At 47.0% G+C, this 21,991-nt stretch overlaps 1 protein-coding gene across 3 annotated transcripts in view; it reads left to right on the top strand.

The window, feature by feature from the left end:
- Nucleotides 1-21,991, top strand: part of abcc4 (ATP binding cassette subfamily C member 4 (PEL blood group)) — a 742,685-nt gene that overhangs the window by 554,148 nt on the left and 166,546 nt on the right. For all 3 annotated transcript variants that reach the window (XM_072476237.1, XM_072476236.1, XM_072476238.1), the window contains 3 exons: nt 17,110-17,210; nt 19,030-19,221; nt 20,903-21,058. In XM_072476237.1, the coding sequence (XP_072332338.1) occupies nt 17,110-17,210; nt 19,030-19,221; nt 20,903-21,058 (449 nt within the window). The remainder of the gene's footprint in view (nt 1-17,109; nt 17,211-19,029; nt 19,222-20,902; nt 21,059-21,991) is intronic.

Below are 21,991 nucleotides of genomic sequence, written 5' to 3'. Positions count from 1 at the left end.
AAGTTGAAGAAGTCAAGACCTGCTTTCCAGTTATTATAGAGTTACCATCAGAGCTTAACAATGGGAGGAGCAGCACCTCATCTTTGATTATTTCCAAGACAGAAAAGCAAAGTCACAGACTCTCCCTCCTCACACACTCGTGAGTTAACTGATATCTTAACCCTTCCCCAAATGCGGACAAATTTGCTTAATTACGAATTTAAAACATGCATTTCATTGCAAAACAAATTAAACATTAACAGATTCCTTTTTTTAAGGCAAGAGAAAAATAAAAATACGGAAGATAGAAAAATAAATCAAAATTTTCAAAAATAAAGTCAGATTCTGAGTCGTCCTTTTTTAAATACCCCCCAACAATCTTTCACTACAAGCATGCCTTTTGGTGAAATCTGGTAACTAAAGACTTTTCTCAACCCATTGGAACATAGAGTTGCTTTCTCTCCACCATTTGTTTTAGACTTGCAATATCAACTAATAATCTTTATTCACTCAAACTCTTTGTGGAGTGTGCGTTATCCTGAAGGAATCGATTGTCAATATAACATTCTACTGGGACATTTCCTTCATCATTTCCCCCATTTAGTAATTCTGTAACTTTTTTAATTAAAAAAAATGCTATTTCAACCACTTCTACTAATATGAAAGTCTCTGCAGCCAGGGTGCTTTTTACAACTCGCCTTATTTTCATGGCTTCCCAAGCCAAAGGACAACGCCGCCTTTTTTCACCCACAAGAAATAATATAAAACCCGCTGTAATTGAAAACCCATCATCAAGGTTTTCATGAGAGTCATCACTGAATACATTCAATTTTTTATTCAGTTTTTGTGGCACTGGATGTGCAAATTGTCTATTGCAACTTCCAAATAATCTTTTTGTCCACCAAACCTTTATCCTGAAGCTAACAAGACTGCTTGAACACTTTGAAGAGAAATATTTGGCTCCCTTAATGGCAGGCAGTAATGGTTGAGTAAAATGGAGATCCACAGTTTTACCAAACACAGTCGCCCTGTCATTCTCCACGTCTGCGCTTTTTTTCATCTGCGTTTTTTTCATCGAGGATCTGCTTAACAATAAAGGAATCTTGCTAGAGTCCACTTCAGTACTGATGAAGAGACTGATCTTGGCTATCCTGCAAGAGAGGACTATTTTGGAAGAAGTTAGCATGTTACCATCCAAAACCCTGACACAGGTAGAGCATTCATACCCCTTAACACCGGAAGTCCTTTATTCCATTTTGTACAGTAAAACTTTAATTTTCCTAGAACTAAACAGTACCTCTAAAATAATAACATGAACCATGAACTAGATGTTCATCAGAAATGCCTTTCCTATCTTTGGGACATCCATGGTCAACACAGTGGTTAGCACTGTTGCTTCACAGTGCCACGGACCCAGCTTCACTTCCCGGCTTGGGTCACTGTCTGTGCGGAGTCTGTATGTTCTCTCCCTGTCTGCGCGGGTTTCCTCCGGGCGCTCCGATTTCCTCCCATAAGTCCCGGAAGACCTGCATGTTAGGTGAATTGGACATTCTGAATTCTCCCTCAGGTGCCAAACAGGCACCGGAGTGTAGCGACTAGTGGATTTTCACAGTAACATCATTGCAGTGTTAATGTAAGCCTACCTGTGACACTAATAAAGATTATTATCATTAACCTTCCGCCAATTTGCCCCACTAAAGAACACTAGGTAGTAGTTAAACCAGTCCACCCTGTGGAAGTCCCACTGCTATCTAAAACTGCACAGTTGAATGAATCATCATGAATCAAAATATCATCACCAGATTCACATTCCCAGTAGACAACACATTTCCTTCATGGTAGTCTCCATCATCAATTTCAGCCTCTGAATTATCTGCTTCATGCCTTATTTTAAATACACGATTCATTCACTGCGAGCAATTCATTGTGTAATGATACTTAGTATAACACTGGTTAACCATTCTTTGTGCATTTCTCGGGCTCCAGTGCCTGTGATTGATATCTAAGACAGCTTTTTGTCCAACTTCAAACTCTAAAAGTACAACCATCTTGGTCTATCAGCGACCCTGTCTTTGTACTGGAATTTCCCTTTAATATTATGTTGATATTGAAATGTGGCCACCATGGAATCCTCCATCCTTTGCTTTACTGCCGAGTTGCCTGTATTTGAGGGAAAGTAGCTGGAAATTACTGTTTTCCCAAAAAGATATTTAGGGTAACAGCCATTTGGTCGAGGAGAATCTTTCCCATGGAATTGAACTCCCATCAATACCAAAATTCTATCAACATGAGAAACGCGTGCACAATTAAGTAATTTAAATGCCAATACAGACTCCTGGATTTCAAGGTTAAACCTTTTCAGACCCTTATACCACTTCTTAAAGCCCTGGACTGATCATCTGGTTTCTTAAACCTATCAAAGATTGACCATGCTTCATATGCTTCCAACACATCATCCTTTCTGTAAAACTTATCCAAAAACTGTATTAGAAGAGGCAATCCCTCTTCAGTGTCCAAGTTATTGGGATCCAATTCTGAAAATACTTCACTTCTAATCGTACTTCACTTCTAATCGTTTTGCTGGTAATGACAAAGCCAAAGACATGGCTTACTTTGTTACCCCAAAAGAAGTAAGTTATGTCCATATGTTAACATCATTTTTCCATTGCTGATGTAGTTCCGCCTCAAAACCATCAATAGATGAGACTTCCGGTGGCATGTGCGAGCGGAGCAGTCACGCTGGAGAGGGGCTCCTGCCGCTCGGCGTCATTTCGGCGTTTTCTGGGGGTTTTCCCGTGGTTTCGCCGGTCGTAATTTCTTCGGCCATTGGGGCTTGAGGGACGGGCGCCGGGTCGGGCCGGTTTGGAGCCGGTGGGGAGCCCCGTGACCGGAGGAACAGGGGCATCGAGCCCGAAGCAAGCGGCGGGGAAGGAGCATGGCCTGAGACGAGGCCGTAATCCAGCACAGATGTAGAGGGGGAGCAGCGCACACCGGGTATGAACTGGACCGAGCTCATCGGTCGTGAAGGCCGAAACCCAAAGTAAATGAGCCGCCGAGAGCAGTCCCACTGCTTCCATAAATACCACATGAAGGAGAAGGTGTTAAACTGGGCGAAGCAGAAGCGGGAGGAGCAGTGGGATGGTGCTAGGGTTCGGAGTGACCAGGACTTGACGGTAGAGTTGGCAAAGAGACTGGTGGCGTTCAGCCGAGTGAAGGCAGCACTGTACAACAAGGGACTGTGATTTGGTATGGTATACCCGGCAAAGCTGAGGATGACGTACAACGACAAAGATTTTTATTTTGAAATGGTGGAGGCGGCTGAGGCGTTCATGAAGACAGAAGGCTTGGGACAGAAGTGAGGAGTGGAGCTGGAAGAGCGATTGTGGACTGTGATTGGGGAGCTGGAAAATGTATAAATGTTTTAACTTTATTTTCACTGACATGTATTGTAACTTACTTGATTTCACATTGTTATAACGTTTAAGGTTTTGTTTGGTTTGATTGGCATTTTTGTTCTTTTTTTTGTTGCAACGGTTATATGTTATTTCGTTGAATTGCATGGGTTAGATTGTTTTTCTTTTTCTTCTGGGACTGGGCGGGAGGGTACAGTATGCATTTTAGCGGGGGAGGGGGACCACCCGCGCTATCTAACTAAAGTCGGCTAGTGAACGGAGGTGAGGTGAGAGGAGGGCTGCGGACATTGGAGTAGGTTTTGATGGGCCTACGAGGCGAGCAAGTGGGGTGGGGGGTGGGGGGAGAGGATCAACACTGGGTGAGATTTTTTTTGAGGGGAAGTGTAGGGAGGGATTCTGGGAGGGGGGAGGGGGTTCGATGTTAATAATGGAAAGGGACGGGTCAGGCTCATGGGGCAGGGCCCGGTGGGATGATGATGGTGGATAAAAAGGGGGGGAGTGAGAGACCCCCAGTTAAGATAGTCACGTGGAACGTGAGGGGGCTGGGAGGCCCAGTCAAGAGGTCAAGGGTGCTTGCGCCTCTTAAAGGTTTGAAGGCCGATGTAGCAGTGCTGCAGGAGACTCACCTGAGGGTGAAGGACCAAGTGAGACTTAAAAAGGTGTTTCATTCTGGATTTACGGAAGGGCTCGAGGGGTAGCGGTATTGGTCAGCAAAAGGCTACGCTTCCAGATGGAGAATGTGGTTGCAGATCAGGGGGGTAGGTATGTGATTGTGACAGGCGCGCTAGAGGGGAGACTAATGGCACTGGTAAGTGTATATGGTCCCAATTGGGACAATGTGGGATTCGCGAAGAAGGTGTGTGGGGCCACCCCGACTTGGACACACACAAAATAATAGTGGGGGGGACTGGAACTTGGTGCAGGAGCCAAAATTGGACAGGTCACGGCCGCGCTCGCTGGTCCCGTCGGGTGGCGAAGGTGCTGGCTGGGCTAATGATGGAAATGGGAGGGGTGGACCCTTGCAGGTTTCTTCACCTGAGGGAGCGGGAGTACTCGTTTTTCTCAGCGGTCCATAAGGTGTACTCGCGGATTGACTTTTTCATGGTGGGGAAGGCGCTGCTGGCTAAGGTCGGATTACTCGGCAATTGCAATATTAGATCATGCTCCGCATTGGGCGGATATGGTACTGGAGAATGGGATGGTACAGAGACCAGGGTGGAAGTTAGATATGGGATTGTTGGGGGACCGAGGGTTCTGTGACAAAATTTAAAAAGTAATCGAGGAATATGTAGGTTTCAACTGCACGGGTGAGGTGTCGAGTTGTTTGGGAGGTTTTAACGGTGGTGGTGAGGTGATCTCATTTAAGGCTAGGCTAGACAAAGAGGCGCGATTGAAACGTCAGAGGGTAATAGATGAGAGCTGGAGGTAGACAGGGGGTATGCAGAAGATGGGGACCCAGCGTAGTTGGAAAAGAGGAAGGAACTCCAGGCGCGCTTTGTCCGACTATCTACCAGGAAGGCGGTACGCCAATTGAGGCGAGCAAGGGGGGCAGTTTACGAGTATGGAGAGAAGGCGGTATGTTATGTTGGCGGTCAGCTCCGTAGGGAGGCTGCAGCAAGGGAAATTGTCCAGGTGTGGGACAGGGCTGGGAAGTTGGTGGTAGCTCCAGATCAGATTAACAAGGTCTTCAAGGAATTCTATGAGAGGTTGTACAGGTCACAGCCACCTGTGGGAGTCCGGGAGATGCAGGAATTTCTAGATGGGCTGGAGTACCCGATGTTAGGGGAGGGGGACAGGGCTACATTAGAGGGGGTGATAGTGGAGCAGGAGATAAAAGATGCAATTGGGAGGATGCAGTCGGGGAAGGTGGCAGGGCCGGATGGGTTTCCGGTGGAATATTATTAAAAATTCAAAAATAAACTGGTGCCACTGACGTTGGGAATGTTTGAGGAGGCGATAGGGAAGGGGGTGTTACCACAAACTTTGGGGCAGGCATCGATTTCCCTGTTACTTATGAGAGATAATGATCCGACGGAGTGTGGGTCATATAGGCCCATATCACTTTTAAACGTGGAAGCAAAGATATTGGCGAAGGTACTGGCAGATAGGCTAGAGGAGTGCCTCCCAAAGGTGATCAGACGGGGCTTGTGAGAGGGAGGCAGCTGTTCTCGAACATTAGGAAGATATTGAACGTGGTTATGGTACTGGTGGAGGGGAAGTAAACAGAGGTGGTTGTGGCATTGGACGCCGAGAAAGCGTTCAACCTGGTAGAATGGAGGTACTTGATGGCAGTTCTAGAGCGGTTTGGAATTGGACCCAGATTTGTGGACTGGGTTGGGGGGAGAGGGACTGTATGTGTTAATGGTGACTATGGGTGATTCCTGATTCCTTTTTGTCATTTGTTTATGTTAACATGCGGGCTAACGTCTGGGGTTTGGTGGGAGGATGGGATCGTTATTATTGATAATGGGGATTGACATTACATTCGTTACTGATTATTGTTCATTGTTGGGTGTAAATTTGGGAGAAATGTGAAAAAGGTGGAGAATAAAAAATATATTTTTTCAAAAAAACATCAGTAGATAGCCAAAGCCTGATATTTTGCAAAGTCCTTCTGCAACTGAGTTTGTCAGCAAAGTATGTTTATCTTTCCCTTGAGGATAGAGACAAAATCTTTTTCAGCAATCAATCACGAAACTTTAATGTTCGTCCTCTGCCACTGTTATGATTCCAATAGTTCTTACATTGAGGAAGAATGAGTCAGAAGCTAGCTTGTGCCTTAAAGCAGATTTATTTCCAAGACAGGAAAGCAAAGTCACAGACTCTCCTAATTCCTTTCTCAGACACTCAGTGAACTTTATTTTTCCTCTTGCAATGATTGCCTAATCCTTCGCTTATTATGGACAGATGTGCTTAAATACCAATTTAAAACATGCATTTTGTTGCAAAACAAATTCAACAGTAACATAAGGTCACTTTAGTTACTCTTTTCCTTTTTAAGTATTTGTCGTAATTCTTACTATCTGTTTTAAAATTTCTACTTGGCTTTCTTTCATACTCTAATTTCTCCCTCTTTTTTGAGTAATTCTTTGCTAATTTCAAAGATCTGTCCAATTTTCTGACCTGCCAATCTTTTTAGCATTGTCCACTTTTAGTTTCAATTTGACATCCTTAACTTCCTTTATTCGGTGTTCTTTCTTCATTTAATATACCTTTGCTGAGTGTCATAACGTGTCTCCTTAAGTGCTTCTGTACCTGTGTCTTACCTATTTTCCCAGTCCACTTTCACCAACTCTGTCTTCATACCCTTGTCATTGCCTTTATTGACTTCTGGTTGCGGCTATGCGGTGCTAAGTCGCACATTCGGCAGCTCCCGCTAAAAACTGACTTTTGGGCTCTTTTAGAGCCCCAAACGGAATTTTTTCGACGTTTCCCAGAGTAGGAAGGAGATTGCAATAGTTCCCCGACAGTTTATGGCTTGGACCAGGAGCGGGGCGACAAAAAAAGTGGTGGTGAACCCAAAGAAGGTGCGAGGGAAGAAGAGCAAAATGGCGACGGGCAGGGACCAGGCAGCGTGGATGCAGTGGGTGCAGGAGCAGCAGGAGGTTACACAGCGCTGCTTCAGGGAGATTAAAGCGGACCTGCTTGAGCCGATGAAGGCTTCTATCGACAAGCTGCTGGAGACCCAGACGGCCCAGGGGGGTGGCGATCCGCGAGGTCTGACAAAAGGTCTCCGACAACGAGGACGAGATCTTAGGCCTTGCAGTAAGGGTGGAGGCGCTCCACAAGAAATGGCAGGAACGGTTCGAGGCGGAAGAATTTGCGGATTCTGGGCCTGCTGGAGGGGTCGGGCGTGGGGGCCTATGTGGTCACCATGCTAAACTCGCTGATGGGAGCGGGGTCCTTCCAGGGACCCCTGGAGCTGGAAGGGGCCCATAGAGTGCTGGCGAGGAGGCCCAAGGCGAATGAGCCGCAGTGTGTTTTCATCGGTTCGCTGATCGGGAGTGCGTGCTCAGGTGGGCCAAGAAAGAGAGGAGCAGCAGGTGGGAGAATACGGAGGTACAAATATACCAGGACTGGAGTGCGGAGGTGGCAAAGAAGAGGACCGGAAACAATCGGGCGAAGGCGGTGCTGCACAGAAAGGGGGTGAAGTTTGGCATGTTGCAGCCGGCGCGACTGTGGGTCACCTACATGCACCGGCACCATTATTGTGAGTCTCCGGAGGAGGCGTGGGCCTTTGTCCAGGCCGAGAAACTGGACACAAACTGAGGGTCGGGATGGGTGGCCGGGGATTGCTGTTGGGGTGCTGCACTTTGAGGGGGGGTTCTTTGCTCTTATTTCTGTTTAGTTCGATGAGGGTGGGTTGGGCACTGTTTTGGTTGGGTCTGTCGGGTGGGCTCTTGGAGTGGGGTTAGTAAATGGAGTAGGGGTGAATGGCCGGTAGGGGGGATGGGGCCCCGCGGGGGAGGGTGAGGCCCGAGTTGGGAGTGAGGGGACTGGGCCTGTAAAAGGAGCAGCGTCAGAGGTGGCGGGGCCGGGCAGGTAGAAAGCGCGGGCTTTTTCCCGCGCTGAAGGCTGTAGGGGGTGGGGCCGGGGCGGGGAAGCGAGGGTTGTTTCCGGCGCTTGGGATGGAAGTAGGAGGCGGAGAGCCTGTGGATGGGTAATGGAGGAGGAAGGTATGTCCCACAATGGGAGGAGTCGAAGGAGAGGTAGCCGGGGTCAGCAGGAGCCAGCTGACTTGCGGGAGTGCAATGGGGGGAGTAAAGCAGCCAGGAGGGGTCCTAGCTGGGGGGTGGGGGGGGTGGAGGGGGGGGGGGGGGGGGGGGGGGGGACCGGGTTGCTGCCGGTATCGTCAAGGGGGAGCTGGAGCGAGTAGAGGGGGTTGGGACGGGGATCTGCCGCCGTGGGGAACGGGCCGGGCGTGGGGTGCGGGCGAGTGGCTGGCCAAGGAGGGGTTATGGCTAGTCGGCGGGGGAGGGGGGCGGGTAGCCCCCCGATCCGGCTGATAACCTGGAATGTAAAGGGACTGAACGGGCCAGCCAAGCGGGCCTGCGAGTTCGCGCACCTGAAGGGGCTGAAGGCGGATGTGGTCATGCTCCAGGAGACACACCTGAAGGTGGCAGACCAGGTAAGATTGAGGAAGGGGTGGGTAGGTCAGGTGTTTCACTCAGTGTTGGATGCCAAAAATCGGGGGTTGGCGATCTTGGTGGGAAAGAGGGTGTCGTTCGAGGTGTTGAGTATTGTGACAGACAATGGTGGCAGGTATGTAATGGTAAGTGGTAAGCTGCAAGGGATGAGGGTGGTGCTAGTTAATGTGTCTGCCCCGAGCTGGGATGATGCGGGTTTTATGCGGCGCATGTTGGGTCGGATCCCGGACCTGGAAGTGGGGGGCCTCCTAATGGGGGGGGACTTTAAATCGGTGTTGGATCCGGCACTGGATCGCACCAAGTCTAGGACGGGTAGGAAGCCGGCGGCGGCTAAGGTGCTGAGGGGGTTTATGAACCAGATGGGAGGGATGGACCCTTGGAGATTTGCAAGGCCGGGTGCTAGGGAATTTTCATTCTTCTCGCATGTTCATAAGGCTTATTCCCGGATCGACGACTTTATTATGAGTAGGGCGCTGATAGCGAGAGTAGAGGATACCGAATACTCGGCGATAGCCATTTCAGATCACGCCCCGCATTTTGTAGACCTAGAGCTGGGGGAGGAGAGGGACCAGCGCCCGTTGTGGCGCTTGGAGGTGGGGCTGTTGTCAGACGAGGAGGTGAGTGAGCGGGTCCGAGGAAGCATAGAGAGATACCTGGAGGCCAACAATAACGGGGAGGTCCAAGTGGGGATGGTATGGGAGGCACTGAAGGCGGTGGTTAGGGGAGAGCTGATCTCCATTAGGGCCCGAGAGGAGAGAGCAGAGGGAGAGGGAGAGGCTGGTGGGGGAGGTGGTGAGGGTAGACAGGAGGTATGCGGAGGTGCCGGAGGAGGGACTGTTGAGGGAGAGGCGTAGCCTCCAGGCCGAATTCGACCTGTTGACCACCAGGAAGGCGGAGGTTCAGTGGAGGAAGGCCCAGGGGGCGATTTATGAATATGGGGAAAAGGCAAGTCGGATGCTGGCACATCAACTTCGGAAGCGGGACGCAGCTAGAGAGATCGGGGGAGTTAAGGACAGGGGAGGGAGTGGGGTTGACATCAATGGGGTCTTCAGGGACTTTTATGAGGAACTGTATCGGTCTGAGCCCCCACGGGAGGAGGGAGGGATGGGCCGCTTGCTGGACCAAGTGAGGTTTCCGAAGGTGGAGGAGGGACTGGTAATGGGATTGCGGGCCTCGATTGGGCTGGAGGAGTTGGCCAAAGGGACAGGGAACATGCAGGCGGGGAAGGCACCGGGGCCGGACGGTTTCCCGGTCGAATTCTACAAGAAATATGTGGACCTGTTGGGCCCGTTGCTAGGTATGACCTTCAATGAGGCAAGGTGTCCCGACGATGTCCCGGGCACTGATTTCCATGATCCTGAAACGGGACAAGGATCCCCTGCAGTGTGGGTCTTGCAGGCCGATTTTGTTGTTAAATGTAGAGGCCAAGGTGCTGGCGAGGTCTTAGCCGTGAGGATTGAGTGCCACAGGTGATCCACGATGACCAGACAGGATTTGTGAAGGGGAGGCAGTTGAACGCGAATGTGTGGAGGCTCCTGAACATTATGATGATGCCGGCGAGGGAGGGGGAGGCGGAGATAGTGGTGGCGATGGACGCTGAGAAGGCCTTCGATAGGGTAGAGTGGGGGTACTTGTGGGAGGTGCTGAAGAGGTTCGGGTTTGGGAAGGGATTTGTCAGGTGGGTTAGGTTGTTGTACGAGGTCCCGATGGTGAGTGTGGCCACGAACAAGAGGAGGTCTGAGTACTTTCGGTTGCATCGAGGGACGAGGCAGGGGTGTCCCCTGTCCCCCTTGCTCTTCGCACTGGCGATTGATCCCCTGGCTATGGCACTGAGGGAGTCGAGGAACTGGAGGGGGTTGGGGCGGGGAGGAGCATAGGGTGTCGCTCTATGCGGACGACTTGCTGCTATATGTGGCAGATCTGGTGGGGGAAATGCCGGAGGTCCTCAGGGAGTTCGGGGATTTCTCAGGATACAAGCTCAACATGGGGAAGAGCGAGTTGTTCGTGGTTCACCCAGGGGACCAGGAGAGGGGGAGTTGCGAGCTCCCACTAAAAAGGGCGGAGAGGAGCTTCAGGTACTTGGGGGTCCAGGTGGCCAGGAGCCGGGGGAACCTGCACAGACTTAATTTCACGAGGCTGGTGGAGCAAATGGAGGAGGAGTTCAAGAGATGGAACGCGTTGCCGCTGTCCCTGGCGGGTAGGGTGCAATCAGTTAAGATGACGGTGCTCCCAAGGTTTTTGTTCCTGTTCCAGTGCCTCCCCATGTTTATCCCGAAGGCCTTCTTTAGGCAGGTTAACAGGAGCATAACGGGGTTTGTGTGGGCGGGAGGGACTCCGAGGGCGAGAAGGGTGTACCTGGAGCGGAGTAGGGATGGGAGGGTGCTGGCACTGCCCAACCTCTGTGGGTACTACTGGGCCATCAATGGGGCAATGGTGCGCAAGTCGGTGATGGAGAGGGGAGGGGCTGCATGGAAGAGGCTGGAGACGACGTCTTGTGAGGGTACGAGTCTGGAGGCGCTGGCAACGGCACCGCTGCCGCTCCCTCCAATGAGGTATACCCCGAGCCCGGTCGTGGCGGCTAACCTCAAAATGTGGGGGCAGTGGAAGCGTCACAGGGGGGGAAGATGGCGCCTCGGTGTGAACCCCAATATGGGGGGGACCACCGGTTTGTCCCAGGGAGAATAGATGGAGGGTTTTCGGGGTGGCACAGGGCAGGGATAAGAATGTTGGGGGACCTGTTTGTGGACGGCAAGTTCGCGAGCCTGGGTGAGCTGGAGGAGAAGTATGTGCTCCCCCCGGGGAACACCTTCAGATATTTACAGGTAAGTGCGTTTGCCAGGTGGCAAGTGGTGGAATTCCCGCGGCTGTTGCCACGCACAGTACAGGACAGGGTGCTCTCGGGGGGGATGGGTTGGAGTGGGTAAGATCTCGGAAACGTACCAGGTGATGCAGGAGGAGGAGAATTCCTCGGTGGTGGAGTTGAAAGGTAAGTGGGAGGAGGAGTTGGGAGAGGAGATCGAAGAGGGGACGTGGGCAGATGCCCTAGCGAAGGTGAACTCTTCCTCTTTGTGCGCGAGGCTCAGCCTCATACAGTTTAAGGTGCTGCACAGGGCACACATGACCGGGACAAGGATGAGCCAGTTCTTTGGGGGCGAGGACAGGTGTGTTAGGTGCTCAGGGAGCCCAGCAAATCACACCCATATGTTCTGGACATGCCCAGCGCAGGAGGAATTTTGGAAGGGCGTGGCGAGGACGGTGTCGGGGGTGGTAGGATCCAGGGTCAAGCCGGGCTGGGGGCTCGCAATATTTGGGGTTGCAGGGGAGCCGGGAGTGCAGGAGGCGAATGAGGCCGGTATTCTGGCCTTTGCGTCCCTGGCAGCCCGGCGAAGGATTCTTCTTCAGTGGAGGGATACGAGGCCCCCAAGCGTGGAATCCTGGATCAATGATATGGCGGGGTTTATTAAATTGGAGAGGGTGAAATTCGCCTTAAGGGGATCGATACAAGGGTTCTTTTGGCAGTGGCAACCGTTCTTGGACTTCCTGGCAGAATGGTAGACAATGGTCAGCAGCAGCAGCAACCCGGGGGGCGGGGGGGGGGGGGGGGGGGGGTTCTATTTTATTTCAGTTTATTTACCCCGGGGGATCTGAGGGGGTGTATATATTTGCTATGTTTGCTTTGTGTTAACTCGGGGTCTTCATTTATTATTTATGTATAAGGGGGAGGGGGGCACGGGGGTTGTTTTACTTTGTTCTGTATTTAATTCTATTGGATTTCTTTTTCATTCTGTTGTTCATATTTTGTGAAAACCCTAATAAAAAATTTTTTTTTTGAAAAGTAATTGCCTTTATTTAAATTTAAGGTGCTAGTCTTAGACCCACAATTCTTGCCCTCAAGCTGAATGTGAAATTTTAGCATGTTATGACCACTGTTGCCTGAAAGCTCCTTTCCTACAAGTGCAGCAATTAATCCAAACTCATTGCACATTACCAGGTGCAATATAGCCTGTTCCTTGGTTGGCACGAGAAAAAACTGTCCCAAATAAACTCATCTTCCAGAGTATCTTTGCCAATGTGATTTGCCCAATCTATATACAATCACCCATGATTATTGCAGCACCTTTCTTCCAATCCCCCATCATTCTTTAGTTAGAGTTAGGGGGCCTGTAAGCAAATCTTACAAGTGAGTTCTCACCTTTGTATTTCTTATTTTTACCCAAACTGATTCTACATCTTGATCTTCTAAAATCAAGTCATCTATCATTATTGTACTAATATCCTTAATTAAAGAAGCTACCCCACACCTTTTCCTAGTTTGTCATCGTTCCAAAATGTCAATTATCCATGAATATTTAGGTCCCAGCCTTGGTCACCTTGCAGCTACTTCTCTGAAATGACTATCAGGTCATATGTATTTATTTTTATTTGTGCTATCAATTCATCTGTTTTGTTGCGAATGCTGCACACCATTAGAAAGCGAGCCTTTAATTCTGTTTTTTTTTACCATTCTTGCAGGCTCTGTTCAGATGCTTATAATGTGTATATGCTCTGTCTCTTCCTGCCACACCCTGGTTATCATTACTTGTATCATTGCCAAATACATACCTAGGCCGAAATTCTCTGGTCATTGCAATTCACTTTTCCTGTTGGCAGCACAACCCGCCAGCGCGTTTCCTGGCGGCGTCGGTTGGCTGCAATGGGAAATGACAAGCGGCGGGAGTATAGAATCCCATCACCACTGAACGGCGTGCCGCCAAAAAACCTGCGGCCGGCAGACCAGAGAATTCCACCCCTAATATCTATTACCTTATCCATTTTCTTTAATTTACCACATTTTCCTCATGTGATCATTCCACCGCCCCGCACCCCACTATTTAGTGTAAAGACGTCTCTCCACCCTAGTAATACAAGTTGCCAGGACACAGATCTCAGATCAGTTGATGTGAAGTCTGTCTCATTTTCCCCACTCCTAGAATCCATTTCTCTCACGCCAATCTTTGAGGCATGTATTTGGCTCTAATATTATTCACCCAATGCAATTTGCATAATACATCTTACAGTAATATAGAAATTATTACCTTTGTGGTTCAGCTTTTTGATTTATCCCGAGCTGCTCTGATATCTCAGCATAGTCCTATCTATGTTATTGTTATCCACTTAAATGGCTCACTGTGGTGCCACAGTCAGTTAGCTTATCTACTCTGCAGCCCCCACTCTTATCCACACAAGCTGCAAAAACCTCAAACCTCTTGGACAATTGCAAGGCCTGAGGCTCCTTTACTCCTACTTTCTCAAACCCCGTACCCAGCTCACTCGCAGTCACACCCTCCTGTCCCTGACCAGACCAGATCAGAAGAATTGAACCTGAGGGATGTGATGCCTCCTGAAGCCAAGTGTCCAAGTAAAATTCCTCCTCGCTGATACATTGCAGTATCTTAAGCTCGGACCCCAGCGTATCAGCACTAAGCCAAAATTCTTTGAGCCGCAGACACATATTGCAACCTATCACATTTGATTGCCAAATGCATCACCTTTTTGCATTATCGGTCCGATGCCACCAAGGAAAGTTAGAGCCTGTTTCTTTATGCTATGTTTCTACAGGCATGGAACTGACGTTAAAAAAGTTTAATTTGTTTTAATTTGAGATTTCCAGATTCTGCAATATTTTGTTTTTGTATGAGTTTATTAACTGGCAGCTGCTATGGCGCAGCGGTGATCCAATGTTCAAACATATACCAGCTTACCCATCCCAAGTGGATGGTGTAAGGCTTGGGTGAGGTGCCTCAATGTTCAGGTTGAATTTTCCTCCCTCTTGGAGAGACCAGGTGTGTTATAAATTTGATCTTTAAAAATTATTTTCTATTCATCAGTCACCTACAAAGAACAAACAAAGAAATGTACAGCACAGGAACAGGCCCTTCGGCCCTCCAAGCCCGTGCCGACCATACTGCCCGACTAAACTACAATCTTCTACACTTCCTGGGTCCGTATCCTTCTATTCCCATCCTATTCATATATTTGTCAAGATGCCCCTTAAATGTCCCTATCGTCCCTGCCTCCACTACCTCCTCCGGTAGTGAGTTCCAGGCACCCACTACCCTCTGCGTAAAAAACTTGCCTCGTACATCTACTCTAAACTTTGCCCCTCTCACCTTAAACCTATGCCCCCTAGTAATTGACCCCTCTACCCTGGGGAAAAGCCTCTGACTATCCACTCTGTCTATGCCCCTCATAATTTTGTATACCTCTATCAGGTCGCCCCTCAATGATGCAGAGGTTTCTCCAAACTGGTGTTGGCTGAGCCACAAATAGATGCGAATGTCCTGTCAAAAACTAAATCTCACTTCAACATTCCTTCCATCCAAGAAATTTGTTTTCCCAGATCCTTAGGGCTGGGTTTTTACACAGTCTGAAAGATTCAGTGGACCTTTGCGGGCAGAAGTCTGAGTGAAGAAATCTGTTTCCGACAGATCCAGTATTCTCCAGATGGAGGAAGAGGGCAAGCATAACTTGGTGCTGAGTTCAAATAGGCCCCTTGATGACTGGCTCAACTTAACCTGCAGTGGGAGTCACAAATTTAAGGAGTAGACATAAAAACTCTTGAAGGATGGATAAGGTCTGTTTAAGTGTCATGATCTGAATTTCTTTTAAAATCCGATGCTGTTTATACTTGTAAAAAACAGTCTCAAGCTGGTAGCGAGAATTTAAAAAACAGCATCTGCTGAGCTGCTTTGATTGACAGTTCATTCACCTGGTGTAGATTATGAAAAAAAAGTCACAATCTGTTCTTGCAGTTTCAACAGAATGCTTTGTTGAAATTTCCAAAGGCCATTATTATTTCATTATGAAATCAGTACTGAGTTTTAAAATCTACATTTATCTCAGCAGGGGGTTCTGAGTTCATAGTTTAATTGACAATTTAAATAGGCTATTAAAGGGTTGGCTCCATTGATATGGGGTCTGAATTTAAGTTTGTTTTATAAGAGATAGAATACTTAAAATCTAACTACATTGACTGAATTTCATGAATAAATAGAAGGTGTTTGAGTGAGAGTTGTATTATATTGTTAGTTTATAATTTTCAAGCGTTGGGTGGAGAGTCAATGAGAGGTAACGGCCAAACAGTTTCTAAAACAACTGGGACAAACTCCTATAGAATAGAGGCAGGCTTTCTTTTTTTTAAATATTTTTAGTAAAGGTATGTGTACATAAAAATATCAGAAAACCAGAAATTCACAGGGATAAGAACACAGGCTCACAACAACACCTGACACCACTTCCACAACTCTCCCCGCCCCCCCTTAGTTCACCCCTTGTCTCTACCCCCTCCTCAGAAAAAAAACAATCCCCTAAACACCCCCCCCCCCCCCCCCCGAGCTGGCACCTAATCCCTTGAAGAAATTGATAAACGGCTTCCACCTCCGGCTGAACCCCTCCTACGCCCCCCCGCAAGGCAAACCTGACCTTGAGTGCAGGAATTCTTCCAGTCGCTCACCCAGACCCCCGCCTTTGACAGTTCCGAGGCCCACCAGCTCAACAAAATCCATCTCCAGGCTATTAGGGAGGCAAAGGCCAAGACATTGGACTCTCTCCCCACCTGGACTCCCGGGTCTTCCGACACTCCAAATATTGCCACTCCTACACTCAGAATCTCGGAAATGACATCCAAGAACCCCTGCCAAAATCTCCTCAGTTTTGGGCACGCCCAGAACATATGGACATGATGTGAGGGGCCCCTCCCGCACGCCGTCCACACCTGTCCTCCACCCTGCAAATAAAATACGCTCTCAGCCTCTCTACCCCCTTCATCATAACTTTCACTAATCCACCCACCCTGTGTGCCCACATTTTATACAAAACTCCACTCCAAATTTCAATGTCCTCATACTCCTCTCAGTCCGTGGTCTCTCATCCTGGTCTCACACATGGACATGATTTTAATTCTGTACAAGTGGTTGAGTTTTCATTGAGTTAAATCTTGCTCACAATCGGTCAATACACTAATGCTCTGCAATACCTGTATGTTCCCTTCTCACTGTGAAGTGCCACTTTAATATAAGTCAAGCAGGCATTCGTGGGATTTTTTTGATTAATCTTTATTGTCACAAGTAGGCTTACATTAACACTGCAATGAAGTTACTGTGAAAAGCTCCTAGTCGTCACATTCCGGCACCTGTTCGGGTACACAGAGGGAGAATTCAGAATGTCTAATTCACCTAACAATCACGTCTTTCGGGACTTGTGGGAGGAAACCGGAACACCCGGAGGAAAGCCATGCATACACGGGGAGAACGTGAAGACTCTGCAAAGATAGTGACCCAAGCCGGGAATCGAACCTGGGACCCTGGCGCTGTGAAGCAACTGTGCTAACCACTGTGCTACCATCTTCTATGGATGGATTTGTAACAAACTGCCTGCAAATTATCGGAAAATTAGAATCAGGCAAAATGCTGCAAAACAAAATCATTCCTGAGAACAAGCATATTTTCTTATTGTTTCTTTTATTAATTTTTGGGTTATTTTAATGGTATTGTTCAATACTTCTTCATATCACTTCTTAACCACTTTTGCAGAGCTAGATGCAGGGCAAGTTGGATTGGCACTTTCTTATGCTATCACACTGATGGGCATGTTCCAGTGGGGAGTACGGCAAAGTGCTGAAGTTGAAAATCTGGTAAGAGTGTTCTTAAAATGTTTTATTTGGTCAGTAACAAGAGTCTTAATGAGTTAAGTGTCTGGCGGTAGAGTTTCTGCTTTGGGTGCAATCAGTGGTCCAGGAGAAAATTGCACCAAATTTCAGAAGTGTTTCTTTTCTCCCAACTGTTAAAAAAAAATTAATTTAGAGTACCCAATCATTTTTTCCAATTAAGGGGCAATTTAGCGTGGCCAGTCCACCTACCCTGCACATCTTTGGGTTGTGGGGGCGAAACCCACGCAGACACAGGGAAAATGTGCAAACTCCACACAGACAGTGACCCAGAGCCGGGATCGAACCTGGGACCTCGGCGCCGTGAGACAGCAGTGCTAACCACTGCGCCACCGTGCTGCCCTTTCTCCCAACTTTTTATTCAAACTTATTTTTATATCGTTGAATGCAAAATTTGTCATGAATCGGTGCAGTTGGGCATCTTTTGAAACATTCAATTTTGCTTTAACAAGTATTTCTTGGTATATATTTAAAGAGTTACTTGATTTGATAATTGCAGATGAAAATGGGATTATCACAAAAAAAATAAGCATTATTAATCACAGCTTTAATTCACCACTTGTGAGTACCATAGAGCCCCTACAGTGCTGAAGGAGGCCATTCGACCCATCGAGTTTGCACCAACCCTCTGAAAGAGCATTCTACCTAGGCCAACTGCCCTTCCCTATCCCTGTAACCCCACTTAACCTGCATATCCCTGGACACTAAGGAGACATTTTAGTATGACCAATCCACCTAACCTGCACATCATTGGACTGTGGAAGGAAACCATGCAGACAGGGGGAGAACATGCAAACTCCACACACAGTCTCACAGCCAGAATTGAACCCAGGTCCCTGGCGTTGTGAGGCAGCAGTGCTTACCATCATGCCGCCCCTGATTTTAAATCTCAGGAATTATTTTCCAAAAGTTACAACCATTTGTTACTTATAAACAATTACAGTAGTTAGCTTCTTAATTTTTAAAACTAATTGCATTCAAAATCTTTTTAAAACATGCCAGTTAGCTTAATCAATTTAATTTTTAGAGCCACATTAAAACCTGCGATCGAGTGCAATTAGCAGTGATTCATTCAACCAGAATTAGGGATGGTTTTGTGGGTGGGCCTTTAGGAGTACTTTACAAAGACAGACTTTCAAATCTATATGATGTATGTCGATCTGTATTATGCAAATTTTAACAAAAACATTTTGAATGATCCTCTGCTGATTTATTACTCTTTTGTTTTTGCTGAAGTCTTGGGTCATGTTCATTTTCAAGAATTATTGTTTTATATGTATTCATTTATGGGATGTGGGCATCGCTGCCAAGGGCAGTCTTTGTTGCCCACCCCCAATTGCCCTTGAGAAGATGGTGGTGGGTTAGAATGGGATCACATTGGAAAATAATTTGTGAAGCAGTGCAAAGTCGATTGCTTTGCTCCTCATGTACATAATCCAGCAAGGTGATGTTCTGTTAGAATGGACTTCATCTTGTATAACATTTACTAACTATGTTAACTGCTGAAGTCACTTGGACAAAATCTAATATTTCTACCTACCCATTTGAAATGGCCCAGAAGGATATACATTTCACTGCAGATCACAATAATTACATAATCCATGTCACAAGAAATTTTCAAACCTTCTGTCTTCTATCCCTGTGTAGATGCGCTGGATTATGAGTTAATTTATTTCTTGCCCAAGTGAAGTGGATCAAGTTAAACCTTGTGTGAAAGGAAATGTTCTAACACATTTTGTTCTTCAGATTCCTCATCACACTTTTAAATTTTGTCTTATTCTTGTAGATGACCTCAGTGGAAAGAGTACTGGACTACACTGAACTTGAAAGTGAAGCGCCATGGGAATCATATAAGCCCCCACCCAATGGCTGGCCAGACCACGGTGCTGTCGTATTTGAAAATGTCAACTTTGGCTACAGCCCAGATTGTGAACCTGTTCTAAAGGACCTGAATTTAGTAATTCGATCAAAAGAAAAAGTAAGCAAAACCAGCTACTTTTTAAACAATTAATCACTTTAACTTTTATTATATGAGAAATCTGATTTTAGCGAATTCTTAATGTTAGTATTGTGCGATGCATTTTTGAAAATAAATATCTGAACAAAAGAGGAAAACCAGACGACCGTACAGTTTCCAAGTCGGGTATCTCATGGCTGGATTTTGCATTCCCCACTGCCAGGTGTGCTTTGGGCGAAGGAGTATGGAAAATATATCAGGTGACTAGCCCATCACCTTCCCACCTACCCTGCCCCAGTCTCCATAATACGGAGGTGAGTAAAATACCCGCTAGCCTGCCTGCCCTTAGGCCTGTTGAGGACATTAAGTGGCCGATTATTGCTCTCAATCCACCTTCACTACAATAATACACTGGGAAATGGCAGACTGGCTAGAGTGGAAAAGTCTTCTTTCTTTAACAAATTTGTTGAAAAGGCAGGAAGGGGGCGGCACAGTGGTAAGCACTGGGATTACGGCACTGAGGACCTGGGTTTGAATCCCGGCCCTGGGTCACTGTCTGTGTGGAGTTTGTACATTCTCCCTGTGTTTACGTGGGTTTCACCCACACAACCCAAAGATGTGCAGGTTAGGTGGATTGGCCATGTTGAATTGCCCCTTAATTGGAATAAGAAATTATTGGGTACTCTAAATTTATTTTTAAAAAGGCAGGAATGTGCACATCGGGGACACCCCTTCCAAATGTTACCCCTCCTCTCACTTTGTGCCTCCCCACTTGGCCTTCAAAACCCACTCCCTCACCCCACTCAACCCTCCTCCTTAGGGTGCCCGATCCCTCCCTCCCTAAAAGCTTGGACTTACCTGGGTCCAATGTCCATCATCAATCTATGTGGAACTGCTTGGAATCCCACCAGTACCCAATACTGGCAGTTCTCCAGGGTGGGACTTCCCCTGAAGGGCAGAAGTCTGCTACGGTCTGTTTAAAGTTGGTCAATTTGGCACTTCCTCCTGTAAAATCCAACTGCATAAAAATCATTGCAAACATAACTTGTCACCAAAAGGATCAAGGAAATAGCTGCAAAACTTTCATTCCAGCTTGTAACTTGCAAATAAATGATGTGAGGAAAATCTTCATTTAACATTTAAGTGCTTGTGTGGGTGTTGTACCTGTGCAATGAACATCTTTAAAATTAAATGAGTTGGCTTCTCCTTGAAGCAATTTAGAAACTCTGAGAATCTATCGATATCAAGAGATTTGTGCGGAAGGTAATAATGGCTTATCAACTGTACAATTCTGAATAGCAAAACACTAAAATAATACTTCATCACATCCAAGGAACTGAATTATATATACCTAGACAAATAGAACCACGGTAAAGAGGAAAGCCATTCAGCCCATTGTCGCCGCTGGCTCTTTGTTAGAACAATGTGAAACTAATTCCCCTATCATGCTTTCTTGCCATTACCCTGTATATTTTGCTGCTTCAAATAATCATCAGCTTTTCCTTTTAAAATATGCAATTGTCTCTGTCTCTGTGGCTCCTTTGTGGCAAAGCAATCCCAAAACTCTGAATAAAGTTCTCCTAAGTATGCAACTCTTAAAACTGTGCGCAGTGCTCTAACTTATAACTTGTATGCCCTCTCTCTGTACAAAATCCAAAATATACCATGAACAATAAATTAATTTAGGTGCATATTTTTGCAGATTGGGCTTGTTGGAAGGACAGGTGCTGGGAAGAGCTCTCTAATCTCAGCCTTGTTTCGCCTTGCTGAACCAGAAGGGAAAGTCATGATTGATGGCCTTGTGACCTCAGAACTAGGTTTACATGACCTGCGAAATAGCATGTCCATCATTCCTCAGGTACAGTATGAGCTGATTCAAAACAAATTTATCCCAGTATCATTAGCCTTATTAGCTGGCATCACGACTCTTCATCGGGATATACCAATTATTTTATATCTTAACCATAAACCTATTGTGCGGAATAGAGTTAATGATGCTTTTTTGGTTCTTTCAGCTGTTATAAATAGTTAACGTATGGCCACCACATTTATACTAAATGTGAACTTGCCTTCAGTTTTTTTTTATAAGCGTTTTATTGAATTATCAAATATAAACAGTAGTATGCATATACACAAAAATATACACATACTATAAATTTCATAAACAACAAAATAAAATAGAAAAGAAACAACCAAATCAAAAGTAGGAAGGCAGTTAATGAGTGCAATTGAACAAGGAACCCCTATTACTAACCTTCCCCCCCCCCCCCCCCACTAACTCATACCACCCTAACCCTCAAACCTGTCCAGATCTTTAAAGAAAGAAATGAATGGCCACCATTTCTGGTAGAACCCCCACCCGCCCCCCACCCACCAAGCCTCTGATATCTCCAGATGCAGGACCAATATCGCATCTTGCACCCATGAGGATGCCTTAGGTGGTGAGGGAGGTCTCCAGTTGAGTAATATTCATCTCCTGGCTATTAAGGAAGCAAAGACAAGAACATCCGCCTTCACCCCCGAGTAGAAAAAGAGGAGTCCGAAACCCCAAATATTGCAATCAGCTGGCAAGATTTAGGATTGTCTGCAAAATCTTGGATATTGTGTTGAAAAGGAAGGTCCAATATCTAGCAAGCTTGGGACCTAAACGCATGCATGTGGTTAGCCAGTGTAAGTGAACAGCGGTCACACTTGTTCTCCACATCTCGAAAGAATCTACTTGTCTTTGCTTTTGTCCAGTGCATTCCTTAGAACACTTTGAACTGAACCAAACTCAGTCTGGCATATGATG

Source organism: Scyliorhinus torazame, chromosome 15, assembly GCF_047496885.1.
Source record: "Scyliorhinus torazame isolate Kashiwa2021f chromosome 15, sScyTor2.1, whole genome shotgun sequence".
In the NCBI taxonomy this organism is placed as follows: domain Eukaryota; kingdom Metazoa; phylum Chordata; class Chondrichthyes; order Carcharhiniformes; family Scyliorhinidae; genus Scyliorhinus; species Scyliorhinus torazame.
Note: the sequence above shows the minus strand (reverse complement) of the source record. Positions and strands in the feature narration are given on the sequence as shown.